This window comes from Octopus sinensis, linkage group LG1 (genome assembly GCF_006345805.1).
Source record: "Octopus sinensis linkage group LG1, ASM634580v1, whole genome shotgun sequence".
NCBI lineage: Eukaryota > Metazoa > Mollusca > Cephalopoda > Octopoda > Octopodidae > Octopus > Octopus sinensis.
In genome coordinates this window covers 107,429,309-107,454,824 of record NC_042997.1, presented here as the reverse complement: position 1 = coordinate 107,454,824, position 25,516 = coordinate 107,429,309, and the positions used below count along the sequence as shown (strand labels likewise).

Here is a 25,516-nt window from a genome sequence, read left to right as displayed (position 1 = left end):
TGCTATTTCTTGAAATAAATAAATAAAAATAATAAAGTGCACCGCGTTACGGAAATGTTTACATTCAATCTTACTGTTACGTCAAATTTATTTTCCCATTAACTTTTAATATTTTGTAAATTTCGTATAACGAAATTTCACGTAAAGCAATATTATCAGGGACGTTCTGAGTTCAAATTCCGCCGAGGTTGACTTTACCATTCATCCGTTCCGGGTTGATTAAATAGGTACCTGTTGAGTACCGATGTCAATGTAATCGACTTACCCTACCCCCGAAATTGCTGGCCTTGAACCAAAATTTGAAAGCAATATTATCAGGGACGTAACACGGGGGAAAGGTGTATGTCGGTGAAAAAAGTCATCAAAACTTCGTTTCAGATTATTATTCTGTCATTCTCGAACAAAACAAGTGCAATTCCGAACACAGTCATAGGAATGACATGTGACGAAATCGTGAGCGCTGATTGGTCGAGAGCCTCCACATCGCTGAGCACCATCTTCGGCGGCTACTTTTAAATTTTTCCAACTGATTTGCTTTTATTATTTCTTCTCTTTAAATTCTTTCTATTTCTCTTAGTTACCCTCCAGGTAAATGTCATATTTTTCGTTTTCACCATATTTACACGAACGTTTAATATCTTATAATAAACCACGGTACTACTAAACCACTACAGACTAAATAGATTATTATTGTTTTTATTATGTCTCCATCGTTGAATTTCCGCCAAAGATTTTTTTAAATATCTCTCGTTATTAGTCACCGTTTACAGCTGCTAATTTATATACATGACAATATGTGAATTCGTCACCTATGAAATAACGATTTATTGATTTATTAGGCTGAAAACAAAAAAATGCCCCGTAAAAGACCGACAAAGAAAGTGCGATGCGTCCCGGCTCTTCCCAATGGAGACGAAGGAAAGGATTTGACGAAAGCAGAACAACAGGCGAAACTGCAAGTCTTCCTCGGCGATTTTGACCGTAAATGTAAGTAGCTTATAAATATAGGCCGATCGTTTCTAGAGCTCCCTTCCCTAAGCCATCTTTGATTGTGGTAACGTTCATGCCTGCCAACCAGTGATGACACAGTCTTAGATGGGATGGTCATGGTTGAAATGTCTGCTAGATCAGGTTTCACTTGATGCTTAAACAACTGACATATCTATAGATTGTGACCCCAGGCTTTGTTTCTTCGTAACGCTTGTTAAGATATTTTTTATATTACATTTTTGAGGAAATTTCTTTCTAAGGTTGTAAATTACGATTAATTTGATGTTTGAAAAGAGAAAAAGAAACAAAAAAACTTCATTTAACAAAAATTAGTAAAATCGAACCTGGAAGAACCGTCCGAAATTCAACCCCGCCCCCAATTTTCTCTGTCTCTAAATTTTGTCAATGTAGTTGTAACCCACTCTTTAGAAAACGAATTTCTTCTGCATGTGAGAAAACAGTATCGAGAACATGATCTAAAACTCATTCATTTTTTAAAAAATAATTTGAATTTATTTTGTAAGAATTTTAACGGGTGGAACTCAGTTTCGCTGATGTGGGTAGGTCTTCTCAAGTATCTTATATCGCCAGACATTTCAGTCCAGTGTCATTTCGTCCATGAAGCCCAACAACCTGGGATTGGTCCCTGAGTTTCCCTCTTCCACAGGCATCATCCACTTTCAGGTATCAGCACTTCTTCATGCCTCTGCCCTTCAATCGTATGCATCACATGTCCAAACCAACGTAGTCATCTTCTTCTCTTGCATGGTGCATTTGATTCCTCTTATCCCCAACTTTTCACTCGATACATTTGCACTTTGTCATACATGCACACTGATGTTGCACATCCAATGGAGAATGTTGCCTTCATTTCCATCTAGTCTATGCATGTCTCACTACCATGGAGTATAGCCATTTTTACAAAAAGCATCATATAATCTACCTTTAACTTGAAGAGAGAGTCCTTTTGTTGTTGCCAACAGAGGTAACGGCTCTCTGAACTTCCTCCATCCTCTTCTTATTCTGTTAACAATATTTTCAGAGCATCCTCCACTATGGCTAATTTGGTCACTTGGGGAACAGAAACTATCTACAACCTCAAGAGAACCTCCTGGGCATTTGAGAGAGTCTAAGTCCTGTGTGTCCTTAGTGCTTATTGTTCCTGCACATCTGTCACATACAAAGGTGACTTTATCTGTTAATCCACCTGAGATCCACTGCACCTTTTATGTGTCTATAGCTTACACTGGGTGCAGCAAATAGAATTACTTCCAACTCCTTTCCTACATATTGAGCAGGGCCATTTACCTGATGGAAACGGACTCTTATCTGCTTTTTTTGCTAACAACTTTGGTCTTTGCTAGGTTAACTTTGATTCTAGGTTTTGCTTCCACACCTGGAATTTCTTCTCCAATTCTGCAATAAGAGCAACGTCATCAGCATATAGTAGTTTCCACAGGCATCCAGTTTTGAATTCATCTGTTATGGCGTGGAGGACTACGATGAATAACAGTGGGGCTGAGAACTGAACCCTGATGAACTACTTGTATGCTAAATTCATCACTATTTGTGGCCAACTCTCGCCCTACTGACAGCACCACTGTACATGACTTGTAGAGCTCTAACAAGCCACTCTTCTACTCTTAACTTCGTTAGAGACCACCAGATAACGGCAGGGTGACTGTCGAAAGCTTTCTTCAGGTCAACAAAAGCTAAGTACAATGGCTTACTTTTGGCCAAATACTTTTCCTACAACTGTCTCACTAGGAAAATGGCATCTGTGGGACTCTTCTTAGGTACAAAAGCAAACTGCATCTCATCTAGTGCAATTCTATTCCTAACCAATTGAGCTATAATTCTCTCTCTCTCTGTAATTTTCATGACCTGGTCCAGCCATTTGATACTTCTGTAGTTGTTTGTATCTAAGGCATCACCTTTACTCTTGTAGCAACTAGCTATAATACTACTACACCAGTGATTGAGAATGACACTTTCCTGGAAAACCAGATGGAAGAAAATGAGATGGACACACACACATATATACTGACACACATAACATACATCTTCATTATAGCTCAGTTCTCAGCCCACTCCTATTCATTATAGTCCTCCATGCCGTAACAGAGGAATTCAAAACTAGATGCCTGTGGAAACTGCTATATGCTGATGACTTTGCTCTTATTGCAGAATTGGGGAAGAAATTCCAGGTATGGAAACAAAACCTGGAATCAAAGGGCTTTAAAGTTAATCTAGCTAAGAGTAAAGTTGTTTTTAATAAGAAAGAAGATAAAACTATCTTTCCGTCAGGTAAATGGCCCTGCTCAGTATGTAGGAAAGGAGTTGGAAGAAATTCCATTCACTGCACCCAATGTAAACTATGGACACATAAGAGGTGCAGTGGAATCACAGGTAGAATTTTTTGCATGTGGCAGATGTTCAGGAACAATAAGCACTAAGAGCACACAGGACTTAGACTCTCTCAAATGCCCAGGAGGCTCTCTTGAGATTGTAGATAGTTTCTGTTATCTAGGTCACCAAATGAGCAATGGTGGAAGTTGCTCTGAAAGTATTATTTCTAGAATAAGAATTGGGTGGAGGAAGTTCAGAGAGATATTACCTCTGTTGGCAACAAAAGGACTCTCTCAGAGTGAAAGGTAGATTATATGATGCTTGTGTAAAAATGGCTTTACTGTATGGTAGTGAGACATGGGCTATGAATGCAGAAGACATGCATAGACCGGAGAGCAATGAAGGTAGTATGCTCTGTTGGATGTGCAACATCATTGCACATGTATGACAAAGTGCAAATGTATTGAGAGAAAAGTTGGGCATAAGAGGAATCAAATGCAGCATGCAAGAGAGAAGACTACGTTGGGTTGGACATGTGATGCACATGAATGAGGACAGCTGCATAAAGAAGTGCTGATCACTGAAAATGGATGATACCCTCAGAAGTGGTGGGGACTGATCTCAGGATGTTGGGCCTTATGGAGGAAATGACAATGGACTCAGATGTCTGGCAATATGAAGTTTTTGAGAAGACCTGCCCACGTCAGTGGAACTGAGTTCTAGAAGCATTGTGTGTCCCATCCACACTCAACAAGAAAACTTACCGCACACTCTACCATAACAAACCAAATTATGTCTCTACATCTCTTCCTCACATTTCCACTTCGTGCACTATGCTTATCTCCCACACTCTAATCCTGTCCTCTTGGCGCTGTGCCACTGTATCATTGCTCTCCACTAACCCCTGACCTATGTGTTTCACCTCCATGCCCTGTCTCACTGTACTATTACTATCTGCTAGCCCTTGACCTGTGTGTTCCATCTACATATAACAAGAAAACTTTTCGCTCACCCTACCCCCAACAAACCAATCTACATTTCTTCCTTCGTACACTATGCCTAGTTCTCACTCCCCAATCCTGACCTCACGGCCCTGTTCCTCTGTATCATTGCTATCCAGTAGTTCTCCCCCACCGACTCTATATACCCAGGTTTTTGTCACTCACTCCCCCTCCCTCTGCACTCTTTAATCACACTTCCTTCGCAATATCCTGTCACTTACATTATGGCATTCGAACCTCAGGGGTATGCCCTGGCGCTTGCCACCATCTGTATCTCTTCCTTTACTCAACCATCCCATTTGTATTCTGATCGCCACACTTGTATGCTGTCTCCCACTCACTCTTTCTCTCTCCCTGGCTGGGTAACCTTATACTTCCCCTACAGCAAGACACCTGTTTCTGTTTCACTATAACCTTTCATCATCCGACACAAGATCACCTCTTTTGAAAGTTTTATTTTTTATTTTTTTGTCTTGCAAGGTACTTGGTGACCCTGTCAGTTGCAGGTGTCACTTAAAAGCACCCAATCCACACTGTAAAGTGTTTAGAAGGGCATCCAGCTATAAAAACCTTGCCAAAACTGACCTTGCCTGTGCTTGTGCCACGAAAAAAGCACCAAGTCCATTCTGCTGGGTGGTTGGTGCTAGGAAGGGCATCCAGCTGTAAAAATCTTGCCAAAACAGTCACAGAAGTCTGGTGCAGGCTTCCGCCTGGTTGGCTCTTGTGAAGCTGCCCCACCCATGCTAGCATGGAAGGTGGATGTTAAATGATGATGATGATAATATGAGGAAACAAAGCCAAATTGTGTGAATTATCCAAACTCCTCTCCTCACCTGCAGAGAAATTTATTTTTACAAATCCTGATGTAATTGGAATTTACATCATCTGAAGTATATATGCAGAAAATTTCATTTAAAACCAATCATTTTTCAGAAAGTTATGAGGAAACAGTGGTGGAGGACACACACTTGTATAGTTGGCCTTTGGGTAAATTTATAGGAACCTCTTCTTGATTTCTGTGGGAAAAATTTTTTTTTTCTCTCTTCTTCTGAACATGCCACAAAGGAATTTTTCCCCACTGAAATTGGGAATCATATTTGTTAACATGGAAAAAGTGGTAAAGAAAACTCAGAGAGTGGGAGTTCAAGGTCATCTTTTAACATTCAACTTTCATTCTAGCAGGAGTTGGGAGGGTTGACAAGATCTGACTGCTCTGAACACTGCATTGTGCTTTAATGTCTGTTTTGGTATGGTTTCTATGGCCAACTACTTAACAACAAAGTGTACAGGATGCTCTTTTCATGGCACCAGCATTAGTGAGGTTGCCACTCAACTTTCAAGACATAACATTGTCTTCAATTGAGTGAGTAGAGCTTTATACTAGAGATGAGAAGCGATAAGAAAAAAGCAGGTTCCTTGTGGAGAAGATACATGGCTACTCAGAAATGGGAGAGTGGATGGGGTGGAAGTGGAAAGAGAGACAAACAATAGGGGTGATGAAGTGTCAGGGTTGACCCTCACATTACAGGGTGAGTGGGAACAGTACAGGAAGTCTGAGTGGGTAGCAGTTACAAGAGTGTATGGGGATTATGAGTGGTGGGGTGAGTATTTAGAAAAACATGGGTTGAGGAGTGGCTGATGATAAATCTAAAGTAGCTGATGACTGTGGTGATTGGCCAGGTTTGAGGGGTGGAAATAGTGAGTGGTGGGCAAGGATGGAGGTGTGATCAATGATACTTGAAATGGGAGAAAGTTTGAAGATTAGGTAATGACTATCAGTGCAGAAGTGGTTGAAGAGAGGCACAAAGTTGACATATTGGTGGGTAAGTTGGATGAGTGTTAAGGGGGAAGCAGGCGTTGTGTGATTGAGAGAATGATGTATAATGGTTGAGAAGGAGAGTTAATTTGGTAGCACAGGTGAGAGAACAATGCAAAATGTGAGTGGAGAGTGGAGGGGAGGGACAATGTTAAGAAAGATGGGTGGTTGATAAGGGAAGTGAGAAAGCTAACTGGTATCATCGAACAAGATGATGAAATATGCAGTTCTGAAGGTAATGGAGGTGTCAGTGATAAAATAAAGATGGATGGTAGGGAAGGCTTGAAGGGGAAATTGTGAATGTGTGTGTATTTATACACATTGTGTTTTCAGAAACCCAGTTTCACTAAGATGGGTAGATCTTGAACACCATGTATCTAAGGTCAGTTTGATCATTTGTCACCTCTTCTGTAAGGTCCCTATTCCTGAGTTAATTACGTGACTCAACTTTGGACATTAAGTTCAATGTTTTTCTTTGTTTTAATTTACTAATTTTCCACATCAACTTAATTATAACTTTGGCAAGTACAGTGGTGCCTAAGTATCATGTGCCTTCCATACTTTGTGAAATGATTAAAATATTCGTTAGTGAGCTAATGACTTTGTTTTGTTTTTTCAACCTGTATTGATTTCCAATTAGTTGTTTGAGGACCAGTATATTAAATATGATAACAACACTTGTTTAATATTTTTCTTTCAATTCATTTATATTCATTAATATAGAATTTGATTAACTTTGCATAAATGAATTTCAGTTGAAGAAAAGAGACAAGAATTTGATGATAAAATTAGTCTGACATATAAAAAGATCGACACTTACTGCCATATAGGGATCCAGCAAATACCTATGGTGAGAAATTCTTTTATCAATTTCAGAAGTAATTAATAAATAATCAGAATTTTACTGCTTGAACAATAACATTAATAGTCAAAGTTTAGTTGTCAGTAAGACATGTGTTTGTGTGTGTAAACATTTACAGGTATATCAAGTGCCAAATAACAAATTCTGGGTTTAATAAAATTATCTCCACCTCTAGAGGATATGTCATAATTACCATTGAGGAGGAGAGATAATCTTAAGTATCAAGAATTCCCCAAGGCTGACCTGCCATTAAGGAGAGAGACGGTCTTATTGTCTGGAAATAAGATCTCCCTCTTTTGCAAGCTCCAGCCACATTGAGTCACCAGCACTCCTTTTATACAGTTGGCCTCATTCATATGCATCACCCATCTATACCAGTGGAGTCTTTTTTCTTGCACACTTTTATTGCATATCTCACAGAGGCTGCCTAAAATTCAACAACTCTAGTCCATAGCTTATATGCAGTTTATATCTACCCCATTTTGGAAATTTCACCAAGGTCATTTCCTTGAAGGTACCAGAGGCCTATCTTTCCTCCTTATTAAAAAATTTCATCTTTGCTAAGTTTACCTTAAGATCTCTTGGATTCTAGGTTTAGCTTTCATTCTCAGAATTTCCTTTCTAATTCCTTTATAGATTCAGCCATGAGAAGATCATCAGCATACAAGAGTTTCCATTGGATAGCCAATGTTAACCCTTTAGCATCCAGCTTACCCTGTCGAATGTTATGCTCATTCATTCATATTGTTTTGAATTAATCTTGCATTATCCTCATAGCTTTGAGATTTTGATGTGATTGTTCATTCCTAGAATGACAAAGTAAGTGTGAGAGGCCAGATTTAGCTGCTTTAAATATTAAAGAGTTAATGTCTCTGTGATGGCCTGCAGGACTATGATGAATTGGAGCGGAGTGAGAGCTGAGCCTTGATAAACTCCTAGTTTTGCACTAAACTCGTCACTGAAGCCATTGAATCTCATTTTCTGCATCTTTGCATATGACTTGTAGAGCCAAAGTAGGATTAGGTGCTGTAAGTTTAGCATTGAGGGGAGACAGTCTCATTGCAGATGTTAAGTTAGGGTAATTAAGTCATTTGCCTTTTAAATGATTCCTTTTGTACTGACAAAGCTGAAATAACAGTCCCTTATGTGATCTTTGGTTTCTCATTAAATCATTGGAATAGCAAATGATATTTGATATGATCTGTGAAGTCACTTTTAATAGACATTCACATCACACAAAAAACACAAGAGGCTTAAGTCTTGTCCTGATCACCCACTTTATACCTGAAATATAGCTCAGGGTATTTATTTTCCTAATGTTAAGTTTTGGGAGTTATATTAATATATTTTTTATGTAATTTTTTTCTAAATGAGAAGAAAAATGAACATAATGTCATAAGAAAACTACAATTGATAATAAAAATCCAATTTCATTTTTAGATTTACATACAAAGTACACTTAGAACATCCCTCAAGACACTAAGGACAAGGTTGTTGTTGCCCATTGTTATTAATTTATATTTTTTAGGTTTTCATCACATTATTCTTGCCTATATTCATCTATGAACTGTGGGTGGTTCTGTTGGTATTTGAATAACTTTTTACAGTTGTTACACCATTAAGCCACTATAAAGTTAGAGCCGCATTGAAATTTTAGCTTGTCTGGTTATAAACTAATTCTGTACACTAGACATTTAGCAAGAAAAATTTCAATTTTAAACAAGCTTCTGAGTGTCTCTTTTATAAAACAATTCCTATATTTTCAACATAAATATAACATTAAATGGCTCAACTGTTCTTAAACTGATCCTTTTTCTTAATTTATTTCTGTATATTTTTCAGACATTACGGAAAATGAAGTTGCGAGATTTTATTGGTAAGCTTATTTTGTGTTTGTAAAATAATAATTTCTAGATGTATACAGATATAGGCATGGCTTTGTGGTTAACAGGTTTGCTTTGTGTGTAGCCACATGGTTAAGTTCAGTTTTACTGCACAATACTTTGGGTAAATATCTCGACAAGAGTAAAGGTTCCTCTCAATGCTATGTTGTCTCTGCTTGTTCATCAGCCACTTTACAGAGGGTTCTTGGTGCATTTTATCATGCTACCTGCTGCACTATGATGTACTTGTTTGCTCAAGACATAGTTTGAGAAGACAAGTAGTAAGAACTCAATGACAAAAGAAGTATGCTAGGTGGGCGACAGAAGCAAGTGTCTGCTGGTAGAGCCAATAGAAGAAATATTGAACAATGATCATATTAAGTAAAAGAAGGGTCTAAAGAGATCCAGTGCAGAGGCTTAATGGTGGATGACAAAGTGATAAAGAGGGAAGTGAGAAGAGTGAATATGTGTTGGTTCCTTACCATACTCCACTACATGAGCAGCATGATATGATAGAGAGGTCAGACAGGTCCAGTGCCATCACTGGTTAATGGGAATAGAAGAGATCTGGAAAAGTACAGAAGACGAGAGAGCCAAAAGAGTACCAAAGAGACAGCAAATGTAGATGCTTCTTAGCTTCCATCATTACCACTGGTGGTTTTTAAGTTCTTATTTGTCATGTTTGCATAGGTGAGTCTTCTCCAGCATTGCAGATCACCAATCGTCTTAGTTCTTTGTCATTGCCTCTGAGACCCTGGCTCCATTAAAATTGAGCACTCTTTGGCGTCATATCTTTTTCTAAGTTGGATTCCTATAGCATGGTTGCTATGGCTGGGTGCCTTTCTAATGGCCAATCAGTTTACAGTGTACTGAATGCATTTTTGTGGCACCAAATAACTCACTTTTGGCCAAATACTTGTGCTTGTCACTTCCATCATACTTCCAAAATGTGAACATAAAAACAAATATTTGTGTTCCTTAAATACTCTAAATTTTATAAAGAACCATCTATCTATATGTTTTTATTGAAAAATGGAAGTAATGAAATGGTTATATTTACATTGTGTGTTTATCATTTAACATCGATTCTCCATGCTGGCATAGGTTGCAAGGTTTGACAGGAGCTGACATAACCAGGACCCACATCAGATTTCTGTGTCTGTTTTGGCATGGTTTCTGCAGCTGGATGCCCTTCCTAATGCCAACCACTTTATAGTGTGTACTCTGTGCTTTTTCTGCGGCACCAGTGCTTTTCGTCTTCTTATAACCGTCTGTACTCATTTACTTTACAATAGATATGCTTTTACAGCCTACTTCAAAAAGACTGTGGTCAGTTTCGAAATATACTTTTTGCTTTGAGGATGAACAAACTTTTCCAACGTGTTTTAAACAGCTACAGTAAATCTAACTAAACACCATGATTTGACTAAGTAAATCAGTGTATATTACACAATGTCGCCTTATTGGCACCTGTGCCGGTGACATATGTAAAATGATTTGAGCGAGGTCATTGCCAATACAGCCTGACTGGCCCTGTGCCGGTGGCACGTAAAAAGCACCCACTATACTCTTGGAGTGGTTGACATTAGGAAGGGCATCCAGCTGTAGAAACTCTGCCAAATCAAGATTGGAGCCTGGTGCGGCCGTCTGGTTTGCTACCCCTCAGTCAAAATCGTCCAACCCATGCTAGCATGGAAAGCAGATGTTAAATAATGATGTTGATTATTACACAATTCACATATGCTATATACAAATGAATACAGGATCTGATTCTTGTTATTTCACATTTCAGCTGCTGGTGGTACTTTCGAAAGTGCTCTGCAGTACCTCACAATGGAAAAAGAGAAAACCGTTGATGAAAATGCTGTTGAATCCCTGTAAGTATTTTTTACTTGTTTCAGTCATGAAAATGCTGCCATGCTGGAGCATCAATATGAAGAATACCTATTTATATAAGCTTGGTACTTATTCTATTAGTTTCTTTTGCTGAACTGCTAAGTCACAGGGACATAAACACACCAACGCCAGTTGCCCAGTGGTGTTGGAGGACAAACAAAGGTGTATACACACACACAATGTGTTTCTTTTAGTTTCCATCTCCCAAATCCACTCCCAAGCTTTTGGTTGGCCCAAGGCTATAGATGAAGACACTTGACCAAGGTGCCATGCAGTGGAACTGAACCCGATACCTTGTGATTGGAGACCAAACTTCTTACCCTACAGCCATGCCTATAGTATTTCAGATTATTTTTTAAAATTGCTTTTTTCTTATGTGTTAAAACATTGAAATATCGTTGGAAGACTTGGGGTCCCAGTGATAAATACATAACAAGGGAAACCTCTTCATTTCCCCTTTTCCCCCCTCATTGTTTTATTCACTTATTTGCTTTAGGTGTGTCTCCTGGTTGTTAGAATGGGTGCACTGTATCCCCAGACATCATAAAAGGTGACTATTAGGCTTGGTGTCAAGTAGGGTATCTACCTATAAAACACTGCCTTAAAAAATCCTGTCCAACCCATGCTTGCATGGAAAAGCATTGAGAAAATATAGAAACATTTACTGTTAAAGTCTTGTTTACTTCATCATCATTGTCGTTTAACGTCTACTTTCCATGCTAGCATGGGTTGGACGATTTTGACTGAGGGCTGGCGAACCAGATGGCTGCACCAGGCTCCAATCTTGATCTGGCAGAGTTTCTACAGCTGGATGCCCTTCCAACCACTCTGAGAGTGTAGTGGGTGTTTTTTACATGCCACCAGCACGGGGGCCAGTCAGGTGATACTGGCAATGACCTTGCTCAAATCTTTTTACACGTGCCACCGGCACAGGTACCAGTGAAGCAAGGTTGGTAGCGATCACGCTCGAATGGTGCCCTTTTACGTGCCACGGGTACGGAAGCCAGTTGGCTGCTCTAGCAACGATCATGCTCGGATGGTCTCTTGGCACCCTACTAGCACAGGCATAAGTGCCAGTAAGGCGACGGTGGTAACGATCATACTCGAATAGCCGCTCTGTCAACGATCACACTCGTATGGTGCTCTTTGCACCCCGCTAGCACGGATGCCAGTCATCGAATTGATTTTGATTTTGATTTCACTTGCCTCAACAGGTCTTCGCAAGCAGAGTTTAGTGACCAAAGACGGAAAATATACGCATAAGAGGACTGGTTACACCCCTGGCATAGGCCACTGGTTATGGTCTCATTTGGCTTGCCGGGTCTTCTCGAGCACAGCATATTTTCAAAAGTCTCAGTCGCTAGTCATTTCCTTGGTGAGACCTAATGTTCGAAGGTCATGCTTCACCACTTCATCCCAGGTCTTCCTGGGTCTACCTCTTCCACAGGTTCCCTCAACCGCTAGGGTGTGGCACTTTTACATACAGCTATCCTCATTCATTCTCGCCACATGGCCATACCGGTGCAGTCGTCTCTCTTGCACACCACATCTCATGCTTCTTAGTTCCAACTTATCTTTCAAGGTACTTACACTCTGTCGAGTATGAACACTGACATTATACATCCATCAGATCATACTGGCTTCATTCCTCGCGAGCCTACACATGTCCTCAGCAGTCACAGCCCATGTTTCACTGCCGTGTAGCATGGCTGTTCGTACACATGCGTCATACAGTCTGCCTTTTACTCTGAGCGAGAGGCCCTTTAATCACCAGCAGAGGTAAGAGCTCTCTGAACTTTGCCCAAGCTATTCTTATTCTAGCAGCTACACTTTCAGTGCACCCTCCTCCGCTACTGATTTGGTCTCGTAGATAACGGAAGCTATCAACTACTTCTAGTTTTTCTCCCTGGAATGTGAAGGAAGTTGGTTTCTGCACATTTTCAGTGATTATCGCTCCCGAGCATCTGATCTGTAGTAGAGGCATAGGTAGAAACTCTATAAGATGTACCCAGTTTACTTGTCACAAAATTTTATTTTTTTATCTTAAACTTTTCTTTCCAGAAATGCCATTGCTTGTGGTAAGAAAGCTTCAAAAAATCAACTTTATAATGATCCAGTAAGTATTTTTAATTTCTACCAGTATTAACTTGGTAATATATTTGAACATGTCATCATTATTATTGTTATTGAGTGAAAGAGCAGCATATACCACCAAAGTGATGCTGAGGTACAAATGTACATGCATCACAACCATATGTGTGCAACATGATAATCTCATATCAAAGTAAACAGCACATGACCTTGCCGGTGGAACCCAATTAGAATTTTCTTTGGGTCAGGTAGTTTGTCTTGCTTAACATATCTCTGCATAAGGGCTGTTTTAGGATGATGAACTAAACACCCACGTTTCCTGGGATGAACTATTCAAACCCCAAAGAATTCCTCTCAATATGACACTCCCCGACTACTCCTACTTGGGATCACAGATGCACATATCATCAGCCACTAAGGGGACATGCTCAATTGGTTACAGTCAAGCAGCTGACAAGCAAATCTATGGGATTGAGCAGAATATTTGCTCTAGTCCATCTTTTACACCAAGAGAAATGCGTACATGTTAACACTTCAAGTCAGTTGAGATCCAAAGCCATGGGAGCCACTGCCTGGTATTGCATCAGGCCAACTGTTGTTATTATAAAGAACCATCAGTATGCTAGGCAAAGGGCTTGACACCATTTTCTTTCTTCTTTATGATCTTTACATTCTGAGTTAAAATTCTGCTGCGGTTGACTTAACCTTTCATCCTTTCAGGGTCAATAAAATAAATACCAGTTGTACAACGGGGTCAATGTAATTGACTTACTCCTTCCCCTGAACTTGCTGGCCTTGTGCCAAAATTTGAAACCATTATTTTTACTACTACTACAACAACAACAAGCAGGCCAGGCATTCACAGTGCTCTCTTTTGGCATTGCTTTTGTTGCAGATGCATTTGTTTATCAAAACACACAATGTTTTGGAAATATTACATTCCTCTGTAGATGCCTGACTGACCTTGCTAGGCCATCAAAATATGGAATGCTTATTATGTGCATCCCTCACTATAGTCTAAGGGAGGATGCTGTTAATAAGGTGAGGGTTGGCAACGGGTACAGTGAAGAATTCCGGGTAGAGGTAGGAGTCCACTAAGGTTCAGTCCTCAGCCCCCTCCTATTTATCATAGTTCTCCAGGCAATAACAGAGGAATTCAAGACTGGATGCCCCTGGGAGTTCCTCTATGCTGACAACCTTGCTCTAATTGCTGAGTCACTATCAGAACTGGAGAAGTTTCAGGTGTGGAAGCAAGGAATAGAATCGAAGGGTCTTAGAGTCAACCTAGCTAAAACAAAAGTCCTTCAGGTAGATGGCCCTGCCCGATCTGTAGAAAAGGTGTAGGTAGAAACTCTATAAGATGTACCCAGTGTAAGCTATGGACACATAAGAGGTGCAGAAATGTCAAAGGAATGCTAACTGGGAAGATAGTTTTTGCATGTGGCAGATGCTCAGGAGCAATAAACACTGAAAATCTGCAGAAAACAACTTCCGTCACTTTCTAGGGAAAAAAAACTAGAAGTAGTTGATAGCTTCCATTACCTAGGTGACCAGGGTGTGCTGAAAGTGTAACTGCTAGAGTAAGAATAACCTGGGCAAAGTTCAGGGAGCTCTTACCTCTGCTGGTGACAAAGGGCCTCTTGCTCAGAGTAAAAGGCAGACTGTATGACGCATGTGTACAAACAGCCATGCTACATGGCAGTGAAACATGGGTCGTGACTGCTGAGGACATGCATAAGCTCACGAGGAATGAAGCCAGTATACTCCGATGGATGTGTATTGTCAGTGTACATACTCGACAGAGTGTAAGTACCTTGAGAGAAAAGTTGGACCTAAGAAGCATCAGCTGTGGTGTGCAAGAGAGACGATTGCGCTGGTATGGGCATGTGGCGAGAATGGATGAAGATAGGTGTGTGTAAAAGTGCCAATCCCTAGCGGTTGAGGGAACCCGTGGAAAAGGTAGACCCAGGAAAACCTGGGACGAGGTGGTGAAGCATGACCTTTGAACATTAGGCCTCACCGAGGCAATGACTAATGACCGAGACCTTTGGAAATATGCTGTGCGTGAGAAGACCCGGCAGGACAAGTGAGTCCATCCCGTGTCCCTTGCCAGGAATGTAGCCAGCCCACTTATGCATGCCTTTCCTTCCTTGGACACGCGAAGACCTGTTGAGGCAAGTGAAGTCGAAATTGAATTCGAAATCAAACATCATCCGACCACGTGCATCCACGCCAACCTCCCTTCATTGGACTCTAAACTCTGCTTGTGAAGACCTGTTGGGGCAAGTGAAATCGGAATCGAAATTGAACCAATCCTATGACTGGCACCCGGCAGTTGCCAATGCCACTGGACTGACTCCTGTGCAGGTGGCAAGTAAAGAAACACCGTTTCGACCCTGTGCTTGAGGAGACCTATTGAGTTAAGTACACCAACATCAAAAATCAATGGAAATTGTAGTTGTGATCCCTGTGCCGGTGGCACGTAAAAAGCACCATCCAAATGTGCCTGATACCAAGGCCACCTTGACTGGCTTCCGTGTTGGTGGCATGTAAAAATCACCAATCTGATCATGGCCGTTGCCAGCCTCCCCTGGCACGTAAAAAGCACTCACGGAGTGGTTGGCGTTAGGAAGGGCATCAAGCTGTAGAAACACTGCCAGATCAGACTGGAGCCCGGTGCAGCCTTCTGGCTTCCCAGATCCCGGTCGAACCGTCCAACTCATGCTAGCATGGAGAACGGACGTTAAACGATGATGATGATGATGATATATATACACACATACTCATGTATATATAGTATCTATCTACTTGTCATTCTGCAACTCTTCCTTGGCTACCAAACTGAAATGCTACTTACTACAGTGAAGGATGTTTAACTCCTGATGAGTCAGTTGTCAAAGGGTCGATTTTCCATTAAAGGTGATTTACCTTCTTTGTTCACTGAGTGTAACAGCAGATGGATGTGTGCCCAGTAATTATTATAGTTATATTAATATTGATGTGTATTTTCCATATTTTTACAGACTTTTCAAAAAGTTGCTGGTGACTGTGGTAAGTTTCTGTCTTTCATGCTTTTAACTTTTGTTTTTTCTTTTTAATCATTTTATTTCAATATTTAATTAGAGATAATTCTATGGCAGATTTCTATAGAGAAAGCCTTTGACAGGGTCCCTCGATGGTGGGCAATGCGGAAACTGGGGATTGACAAGTGGTTAATAAGAACTGTACAGGGATGCAATTACCAAGGTATAGAACTGTACAGGGATGCAATTACCAATGAGTATAGTGAAGAATTTCGGGTAGAAGTAGGGGTTCACCAAGTCCTAGTAAGTAGAAAGGTGAACACATCACAAACCCTTTCAGGTAGATGGCCCTGCTCAATCTGTAGAAAAGGTGTAGGTAGAAACTCCATAAGATGTACCCATGTAAGCTATGGACACATAAGAGGTGCAGCAACATCAAAGGAAGGTTAATTGGGAAGATAGCTTTTGTGTGCAGCAGATGCACAGGGGGCAATACACACTGCAAATGCTCAGAAAACTGATTCCATCACATGCCAGGGAGAAACTAGAAGTAGTTGATTGCCACTAGAATAAGAATAACTTCGGCAAAGTGCAGAAAGCTCCTACCTCTACTGGTGACAAAGGACCTCTCACTCAGAGTGAAAGATTGTATGATGCATGTGTGCGAATTGCCATGCTACACAACAATGAAACATGGGCCGTGACAGTTGAAAACATGCGTAGGTTTGAAAGAAATGAAGCTAGTATGATCCGCTGGATGTGTAATGTCAGTGTGCACACATGACAGAGTAAGTGCCCTGAGAGAAATGTTGGACACAAGAAGCATGTGATGTGGTGTGTAAGAGAGATGACTGCACTGCTATGATCATGTGCTATGGATAGATGAGGAGAGCTGTGTGAAGAAGTGTCACACCCTAACTGTAGAAGGAACCCATGGAACAGGGAGACCCAGGAAGACATAGGATGAGGTGGTGAAGCATGACTTTCAAACATTGGGCCTCTCAGAGGCAATGACAAAAGACCGTGACCTTTGGATATATGCTGTGATTGAGAAGACTCCGCAAGTAAAGTGAGATCACAGCTGTAGCCTACACCAGTGTCACATAACCAACCCATTTAAAAAGTACTTTTGAATTGTCTCACCAGGTACTGTGCTTGAGGATGACCTATTGAGTCAAGTAAAATCAAAATCAAATCAAATGGAAATTGTAGTTGTGTCCGATGACAGTGCCGCCTGACTGGCTCCCGTGCTGGTGGCCCGCAATAAGCACCATTCATGCATGGGTCGTTGCCAGTGCCGCCTGAATTCAGAACGCAAAGATGGATGAAATGCCACTAAGCATTTCACCCTGCAAGCTAACCATTCTACCAGCTCACTGCCTTATGGCAAAGTTTTAGAATTTAAAATATGACTTCTCCTAAGACAAATGGATTATATAAAAGCAGTTAGTGTTACATGATTATCAATGTTTTAAAATTAATAACTGCTGGGATCTCCCATGGTCACTGTGTCAACTGTAAAGTCTATTTAATAGGGAAAAAGAGAACATATAAACCTACAGACCATATCTTTATGAATTCAACATTAAAGCCATAATGTTACACATGACTAATATTGATATATTCACCTCACTGACACAGGTTACTCCATGGTTGAGTGATTAGCACTAAAAAAAAAGTAATTGCTGTTTTAGAATCACCTAATCTTGCATTGGTAAAAGTCACATAGGTAATACAATAATAATATAACAACATGTACTGAAGAAGACCCCTATTTCACGGCAGAAGTGTTAAGACCAGTTCCTCTGGTGGTGAAAAGAACTCGTGGCAAAAAGCACAAGTAAAAGCGCCTGTGCAGTGCCATGTAAAAGCATCCAGCCACACTCTGTAAAGTGGTTGGCATGTTAGGATGGGCGTCCAGCCATAGAAACCATGCCAAATCAAACTGGAGTCTGGTGCAGCTTGCCAGTTCTGGTTAAACTGTCCGACCCATCATCATCATTTAATGTCTGTTGTCCATTAAATGGACATTAAGTGATGGTGATGTTGAACAATTTTCTCACAATGATGAATATTTAAAACAGTAAACCGTTTTGTATTAAAACTTGTTTGGAGTTTCATAGTAGTTTTATATGAGAACAAATCTTCAGTCATTGATGTAGCATAAACAGATTGCATCTACCTTAATCCTTTAGTGTTTAAAACTGCGAGATCATCATCATCGTTTAATGTCTGCTTTCCATGCAAGCATTGATTGGATGGTTTGACTGAGGACTGGCAAGGTTTCTACAGCTGGATGCCCTTCCTAACGCCAACCACTCTGAGAGAGTAGTGGGTGCTTTTTACATGCCACCAACACAGGAACCAGTCAGGCAGCACTGGCAATGACCATGCTTGAATGGTGCTTTTTACATGCCACTGGCACGGGAGCCAGTCAGGCAGCACTGGCAATGACCACGCTCGAATGGTGCTTTTTACGTGCCACCAACACAGGAACCTGGTCAAAATATTCTGCCCAGTTTATGTTCAAACTAGCAATATCCAGCCGTATCTGATTCCGCTATGAAATCTTAGAAAAATAAACAAATCACATTATTGAATTCTTGGAGCTTTGAGATAAGGCAAGATAAAGCCTCTCCTACCTTTATTCAAGTAAGAATATGGTGAAATTTTTGAGACCTCTTGGATTTTTCAATATTTGAAGAGAAGTGTATATTTTAGTTTTTAACGCTATGGCATCAGCAAGTAATGATTCCAACTTTGAAGGTTTTTTACTCTTGATGATGTTTATGAATCTTCATCGGACGAGATTACAGCAACATGTTTTATAGATTACTTCATCAACCACAATTCCCAATTTCACAGAAAAGACTAGTCCACAATATTGTCTACTTTCCAATGCTCAACCATTGGACTGTTTATTTTCATTTTTACCGCAAAGTTTTTTTGAAACTGTCACGGAGGAAACAAATATGCTCAGCGCATAATTTCTATTCGTGGAAGACCCGATCCACTATGGCAGCCAACTGATACTGCAGAAATGCAAGCTTTTTTTTGCTCTAAACAATTGGTATCAAGCAGCCTCCTCAACTGTGGAACTGGTGGAATCCTGATATAAGGTATGGTGATCCATTTATCTCCAACATTATGTCTAACTCTAGTTAATTCATATATTGATTATGTAAAAAGTCACAAGATACCACTACCAAAGGACTACAACCATTTGCAATTTCAGGTTGACATTGCATCTCACTTATATGATGGCTTTTCTTCCAGAAAGCTCAAAAGGGAGAAAAGCAAAATTAACTGAGATGGATGTCAATAGAGGAATATTGACTTCCATAAAGTGGGAAAAATAAATGGAAGGAAAAATGTTTGCAGGCTGTGTTCACTGTAAAACAGAAAAACTGCGAAAGGATATCAGGTCAAGACCACGTGTGTTCGTTTTGCCAAGTGCCCTGTGTAAAGGGTACTTTGGACAGTTTGACTATAGAAATATGGCATAACTATTTATTTTGTTGTTTGATAGTAATATCACATACTCCTTTCATTTTCTTACAAATAAAATGTGAAAGTGAGAAATACATATTAATTTTCAGTATGTTACACACCTGTATTCACCTTTGCCTCACCTGTTAATGAGCTTTTTTTTATTAGATGCATTCTGTTATATAAATGTATTCATTAAATTGTATAAGCCAATGGTATATTGACTTGTAAAAGAGTTTTGTACTTTATTTTCATGAAAATGTTTGAATGAGATATAAAGAATAAAATCTGGTACTAATTATACCTGTATTTTAATTAATTCAAATTAAAGTGGCAAAATTGTTGGGATAGAATTAGTAACAAATCAAACGGGTAAGATGCATTAAGAATTTGAATTTTAGTGTTTATTCATAATGTTATTGCTTTTATGCCTATTCATTAAAATTACATAACTCTAATCCACTGGTATATAAGCCACCCATTGACAAAATTTCGAATTTGTATGTAAAAAATTAACCAAGTTACAAGCAAATATAGTGGACAGCCCTCTTGAACCTGAATAATTGAAAATAACGTGAATGAATAAGCATTACACTTGACAGATTAATCTGAACCCTAAAGGGTTAAAGAGGATTCGTATAGCTTAAAGATGGTCCATGGAATTTAAAGATGAAACACTCTTGTTATTCTATAACTCTTTCTGAAAATACTTTCTGTTCCAGTTTGCAGAGAAGAATCAAATAATTTCTTTGTACTGTTTCAATTTTATTTATTTAGCAACATCTCTTCAAATGTTGGACTTACAAGAAGCACCAAGCACTATGTAGGTACCTCTTAAAACCCAATTTTCAACTTATTGCTTTGCTCCACCTCTCTCTCTCTCTCTCTCTCTCTCTCTCTCTCGTGCATAAAAGTTTCTACATTTGTCTCTTTGTTATTATGATATCGTTGTATGGGCTTTTCCATGCTGGTATAGGTTGGGTAGGTCTTTCCAGTACGGCATCTTACCACTTGCTGCAGTTTCTTGTCCTCTCCATTATCAAATTCAGCAATCACCATTTCTTATATCTTCTTTAGTCATCTATTCAAACAGTATGTTCTACTCGCATTACTTATCTCTAGCGCTGTCTTCTTTCTTACGAGGGGCGTTCAATAAGTAATGCCCCTGACCCACTTCGCATAGCAGTAGAGCAACGAAACTTGGCACAGCTATTAGTCATTTTCTACATAGGAACCACCCAGAGTTATGCATTTCTCCCATCATTTGATGCAGCTCTGGAGACCGTTTTTGTAGAAGACCCCAGCTTGGTCCTCCAACCACGACGTGACTTCAGAAATCAAGGCTGCATCATCTGGGAAACGCTTTCCTTTCAAAAACAACTTCATGGCTGGGAAGAGGTGAAAATCAGAGGGTGCAAGGTCAGGAGAGTAGGGGGGATGGGGGAGGAGTTCGTAGCCGCATGCCTGTGCTTCTGATCTGGCGACACGCGAGTTGTGGACCGGAGCGTTGTCCTGCAGGAGGAGGATGCCTTTGCTGATCTTGCCCCGCCTCTTGATTTTGATAGCTTCTCTTAATTTCCTCAAAAGTGAAGTATAATAGGCTCCTGTAATTGTGGTACCCTTTGCCACGAAATCTGTCATCACTACTCCATCCTGGTCCCAGAAGACTGTGAGCATGACCTTGCCAGTGGAGGGCTGCACCCTTGCCTTCTTTGGAGGAGGTGAGTCATGGTGCTTCCACTGCATTGACTGGGCTTTGGTTTCTGGATCATAGTGATGGACCCAGGTTTCATCCTGTGTAATCAGTCTTTTGAAAAATTCTAACTCATCTTCTTGGCACATCTCCAAATTCATCCTCGAGCACTCAACGCGTTCTTGCTTCTGGAAAGGTGTAAGCAACCTGGGAATCCATCTGGCAGACACCTTTTGCATATGCAAATGGACATGAATGATAGTTTCCACAGACCCGGTACTAATCTTGACCTCATGGGCTATTTGGCGAATAGTTATGCGTCGATCTTCCAAAATGGCTGCCTCAACTTGACGGACAGATGCCTCATCAATGGCAGAAGGGGGGCAACTAGATCTGGGAGCTGTTTCCACAGAGTTCCAACCATGTTTGAATTCATGATGCCAGCATTTTACAAGGTCATATGATGGGGCATCACCATCATAAGTTACTTTCATCAGTAGCATGCTTAATAGGGTCCTTGCATTGAAAAATGCAATGGGCATGTCTACTAAATATTAGATATTCACATTATAACAGTTAGTAAATAAAATTTAATGATTATAAGGGTGTCTATTTACTTCTGTCGTGTCTGTATATATTGAATATGAGTGAGTTTATACAGATACAGTTGCCTGGGGTAGTTGTTCTACCTTGCTGGCTCCTGTCATCTATCTTACCCCTGCATGCATGGAAGATGGATGTTAAACAATAATGATTATATATATATATATATATATATAGATTTGACATAAGCAAATGGGCTAATGAAAATAACATGCAGTTCAATGCTGATAAATTTCAAGCACTTTGCTATCAGCCCACAAACAGACTATGATCGGAATACATAGGATCAGGGAGTAGTGCAATCCCGGAGTTAGAAACAGTGTATGGACCTGGGAATCCACATGAGTAGTGATGCAACATTCAATGTGCATATCACTAGGATGGCAACACTGTGCAGGCAAGTAGCTAGATGGATCCTTAGATCATTCAGAACCAAAAATAAGGATCCCTTACTGCTCCTATGATGTCCTCCATCATATGGAATTACTGTTCTCAACTGTGGTCACTACACAAGGAAGATTGACTTGGTGAAACAGATGAACTACTGGGAGAGGCTACAAGAACTGAATCTCTACACCCTGGAGAGAAGGTATGCAGTGATATACATATGAAAGATCCTAGAAGGTCTAGTTCCTAACTTTGGAATTAAAAGCTATAGCAGCCACCAAGCTGGATGGCATTGCATAATACAAAAAAGTACTGTCTTCATCACCTCAGATAAGGACCAAGCATTACAACAGTTTGGGTTTCAGAGGACCACAACTGTTTGACATCCTGCCAAGGAACGTACCGGATTTGCGAGGTGTAGATGTGGAAACATTCAAAAAGCAATTGGACAATTTTCTCTGAAATCCCAGACGAGCGCACATCGTGGCAGGAGGCACAAAGAAGAGTAGCTTCGTCCAGTTTGCTTCTTCACCAAAAACAGTACCAAAAGGAGACTCCAAAACACTGCTCCAGAATGGCCCCAGCCATATATGTATATACATGTATTCCTCCAACGCTCCCTCCCCTCTCACAGGCTTTTTGTCTTGCATGTTACATGATGACTCTGCCAGTGCTGGTGCCTCTTAGAAAGTCCGCACTGTAAAGTGGTTAGCATTTGGAAGGGCATCCAGCGCTAAAAAACCCTGCCAAAATAGACAGTGAAGCCTGGTGTAGTCTTTTGCCTCACCAGCTCCTGTCAAACTGACCAGGCCATGCCAGCATGGAAAGCAGGAGTTAACTGATGAGGATACATATTTATTAATGTGTGTATACATAGTTTTTTTCCCTGTCAATTACTTTGTGCCCATCTTAAGTTAATGTTTTTCTTATTTTAGGAAAAAGACAAAACTGAAAGCAGTTCCAGAGAATAACTTGCCTCTTTTTGAAAAGGTATGTTATTTCTTTTTCTTTTTGTTATTGAGAATTTTCTTGGCCTAAATATGGACATACTTAGAAGCATTTGACTCCTTTAAATAAACAGAATAGCTTTGATTCTGTTCTGGGTCATTATTTCATCGCAACAGATTTTGTCCCTCAAATTATCCACCAACACAGTTTACCTGGCATCCTGTCAGTTACGACGAAGAGGGTTCCAGTTGATTCAATCAGTGGAACAGCCTGTTTGTGAAATTAATGTGTAAGTGGCTGAGCACTTCACAGACACATGGTTCCCAAGGAGATTCAGCATGACACAGGTACAACTCATTTTTACCAGCTGAGTGGGCTGAAGCAACAGAATATAAAGTGTCTTGCTCAAGGACACAATCCACTGCCAGAGATTGAACTCATGATCTCACAATCGTGATCCAAATACCCTAACCACTAAACCAAGACAGTTAACGTTCTTTAAAATCAATAACTTTTTATAGGAATTAAAAACACAATTCTTTTTAATTATATTAAATTGGATTCGTTTTTGTATTTTTGCTTGGCAACTAATACACAGTGATTAGGGTGAATATTTTGCTTTCTACATTGAGATATTTGATTTAGATTTATTTCAAGATGAGAAGCAATATGATGTGCGTTTTCTGTGATAAAACAGTCTTGTTTTAAAACCTCTTTAGCTATTTAAGAGTTTAAGGTGGTGAAATGGCAGAGTCATTTGCACACCTGGCAAACTGTTTGACAGTGTTTCGTCTAGCTTTACATTTTGTATTCTAATTCCACTGAGGTCAACATTGTCTTTCATCCTTTTCGGGTTGATAAAGTAAGTACCAGTGATATACTGGGCTTGGTATAATTGCCTTACCGTCTCCCTTGAAATTGCTGGCCTTGTGCCAAAATTTGAAACCAAATATTAGGAGAGTCTCTTTAATACTTCCCAAATATTGTTTGTAATCATCCTAAAATGGTGCTATATCTTGGTAAACCAGTTTGCAAAACAGATTTATTTCATTCTTTAGTTATTTTCCTTCACTTTTACAATTTCTGATGCAAAGAGAATTTGCTTCCATCAAGTTTACTTAACCTTTCACTCAGTTACCCATTAAGAATTTCTTTCTTAGTCCATTTTTACCAGACTAACAAAGGTGTAGGATTCGATTTCATGTCATTTTTACATATTGCAATGTCTTTTATCGTTGAATTACTCTTTATCCGTCAAGCCAGCCTATCCAGGAAAGCAACAATCTTTATTTTCAGCTGACACAAATATTGATATTAATTTTGATGTTGAAACCAATCGACCAACTCAAAGCTGGCATTCGGCTTTCTCTTGTAAAATATAAATTTTTGAACACTTTAAAATATGTCTGATCCTGCTGGCAGTTTTCACAGAACAATAATCTTATTCTGTGTTAGCTCTTGCTTTATTCCTTCACAAAATGTCACTTTATTCATTTATTTATTTACAGCCACTTATAGAAAATGAACTGTTGACAGGTTAGTGAAACATATTTTCATAAATTTATATCAGGGTGTAGGGCTGCTATCCCACTAGATCAAGTGACTTCTTCTATAACCTCACGTTGATCAATGCCTTAGTAGTGAAATTTGGCAGGCAGAACTTACACAGAAGTTCAGTGTGTGTGTGTAATTTTTTTTTAGTGTGTATGACTGTCTTGTTGTCAGACAATTTGAGACAATGAGATTGCAAAAGTCTAAGAGCAGTGATTTATGGAAACCTTTATAGCTGAGTACCCAGTCATGTCTTTAATATTACATAGATGTAACCCTAACCCTTTTCCTTTCAGGGTCGATTAAATAGGTACCAGTTAATCACTGGGATTGATGTAATCGACTTAATCCCCTTGTTTGTCCCCTCTATGTTTAGCCCCCTGTGGGCAATAAAGAAATAAATATTACATAGCTGTGTGTTTCCTAGAGTTTTTCCCATCAAGTTTGGGCAGCAATGCATTTGTTTGTCTTCTGTACGCAATTTGTCACATAACTTTTCATTGTGTAAAGAGCAGAGGAGTACAAATCCTTTATTTGAAAAATATGGGTTAGCTACTTGGGTTTTGTTCAATCCATTGATAAAGAAGACATTAAAATAATGATGATGATGATAATTTACATCTGTGTATAAATTGCTTGTAATGGTTTGCTAAACAGTAATTCCCATATTTCATTGGGTTTTACTTCAATCAAAAGGGCCCACCTTCACTGACCTCTGCCCTTTCAGCCAACAGGTATCATTACATATCATTATCAGTGCAACCAAGTGTCCTGCATACTTTCTAACCTGTTCTTTTCTCATCTTGATAATACTAAAACTCTGGAGATGTTTGTGTGTACCCGAAATATCTCAGAAATGGTATGTCTTATCTTAATTTTTTTTTTTGCATATTTATTTTCATACTTACCTTTAGCAGTGCAGTACAAGTTTTTT

General features: G+C 39.7%; 1 protein-coding gene and 1 long non-coding RNA gene across 2 annotated transcripts in view; one reads left to right on the top strand and one right to left on the bottom strand.

The window, feature by feature from the left end:
• Positions 1-164: 164 nt before the first annotated feature.
• Positions 165-24,965, bottom strand: LOC118763793. Its single transcript, XR_004999536.1, has 2 exons — positions 24,897-24,965; positions 165-231 (listed from the first exon to the last, which is right to left on the bottom strand). It is a non-coding gene; the product is annotated as an uncharacterized LOC118763793 (long non-coding RNA).
• Positions 429-25,516, top strand: part of LOC115214719 — a 32,996-nt gene continuing 7,908 nt past the window's right edge. Inside the window, exons 1-10 of the mRNA XM_029783763.2 lie at positions 429-588; positions 840-987; positions 6,912-7,006; positions 8,861-8,894; positions 10,694-10,778; positions 12,859-12,913; positions 15,912-15,939; positions 20,178-20,223; positions 23,019-23,073; positions 24,540-24,567. Coding sequence (XP_029639623.1) covers positions 855-987; positions 6,912-7,006; positions 8,861-8,894; positions 10,694-10,778; positions 12,859-12,913; positions 15,912-15,939; positions 20,178-20,223; positions 23,019-23,073; positions 24,540-24,567 — 559 coding nt within the window. The 5' untranslated portion in view covers positions 429-588; positions 840-854. The remainder of the gene's footprint in view (positions 589-839; positions 988-6,911; positions 7,007-8,860; positions 8,895-10,693; positions 10,779-12,858; positions 12,914-15,911; positions 15,940-20,177; positions 20,224-23,018; positions 23,074-24,539; positions 24,568-25,516) is intronic.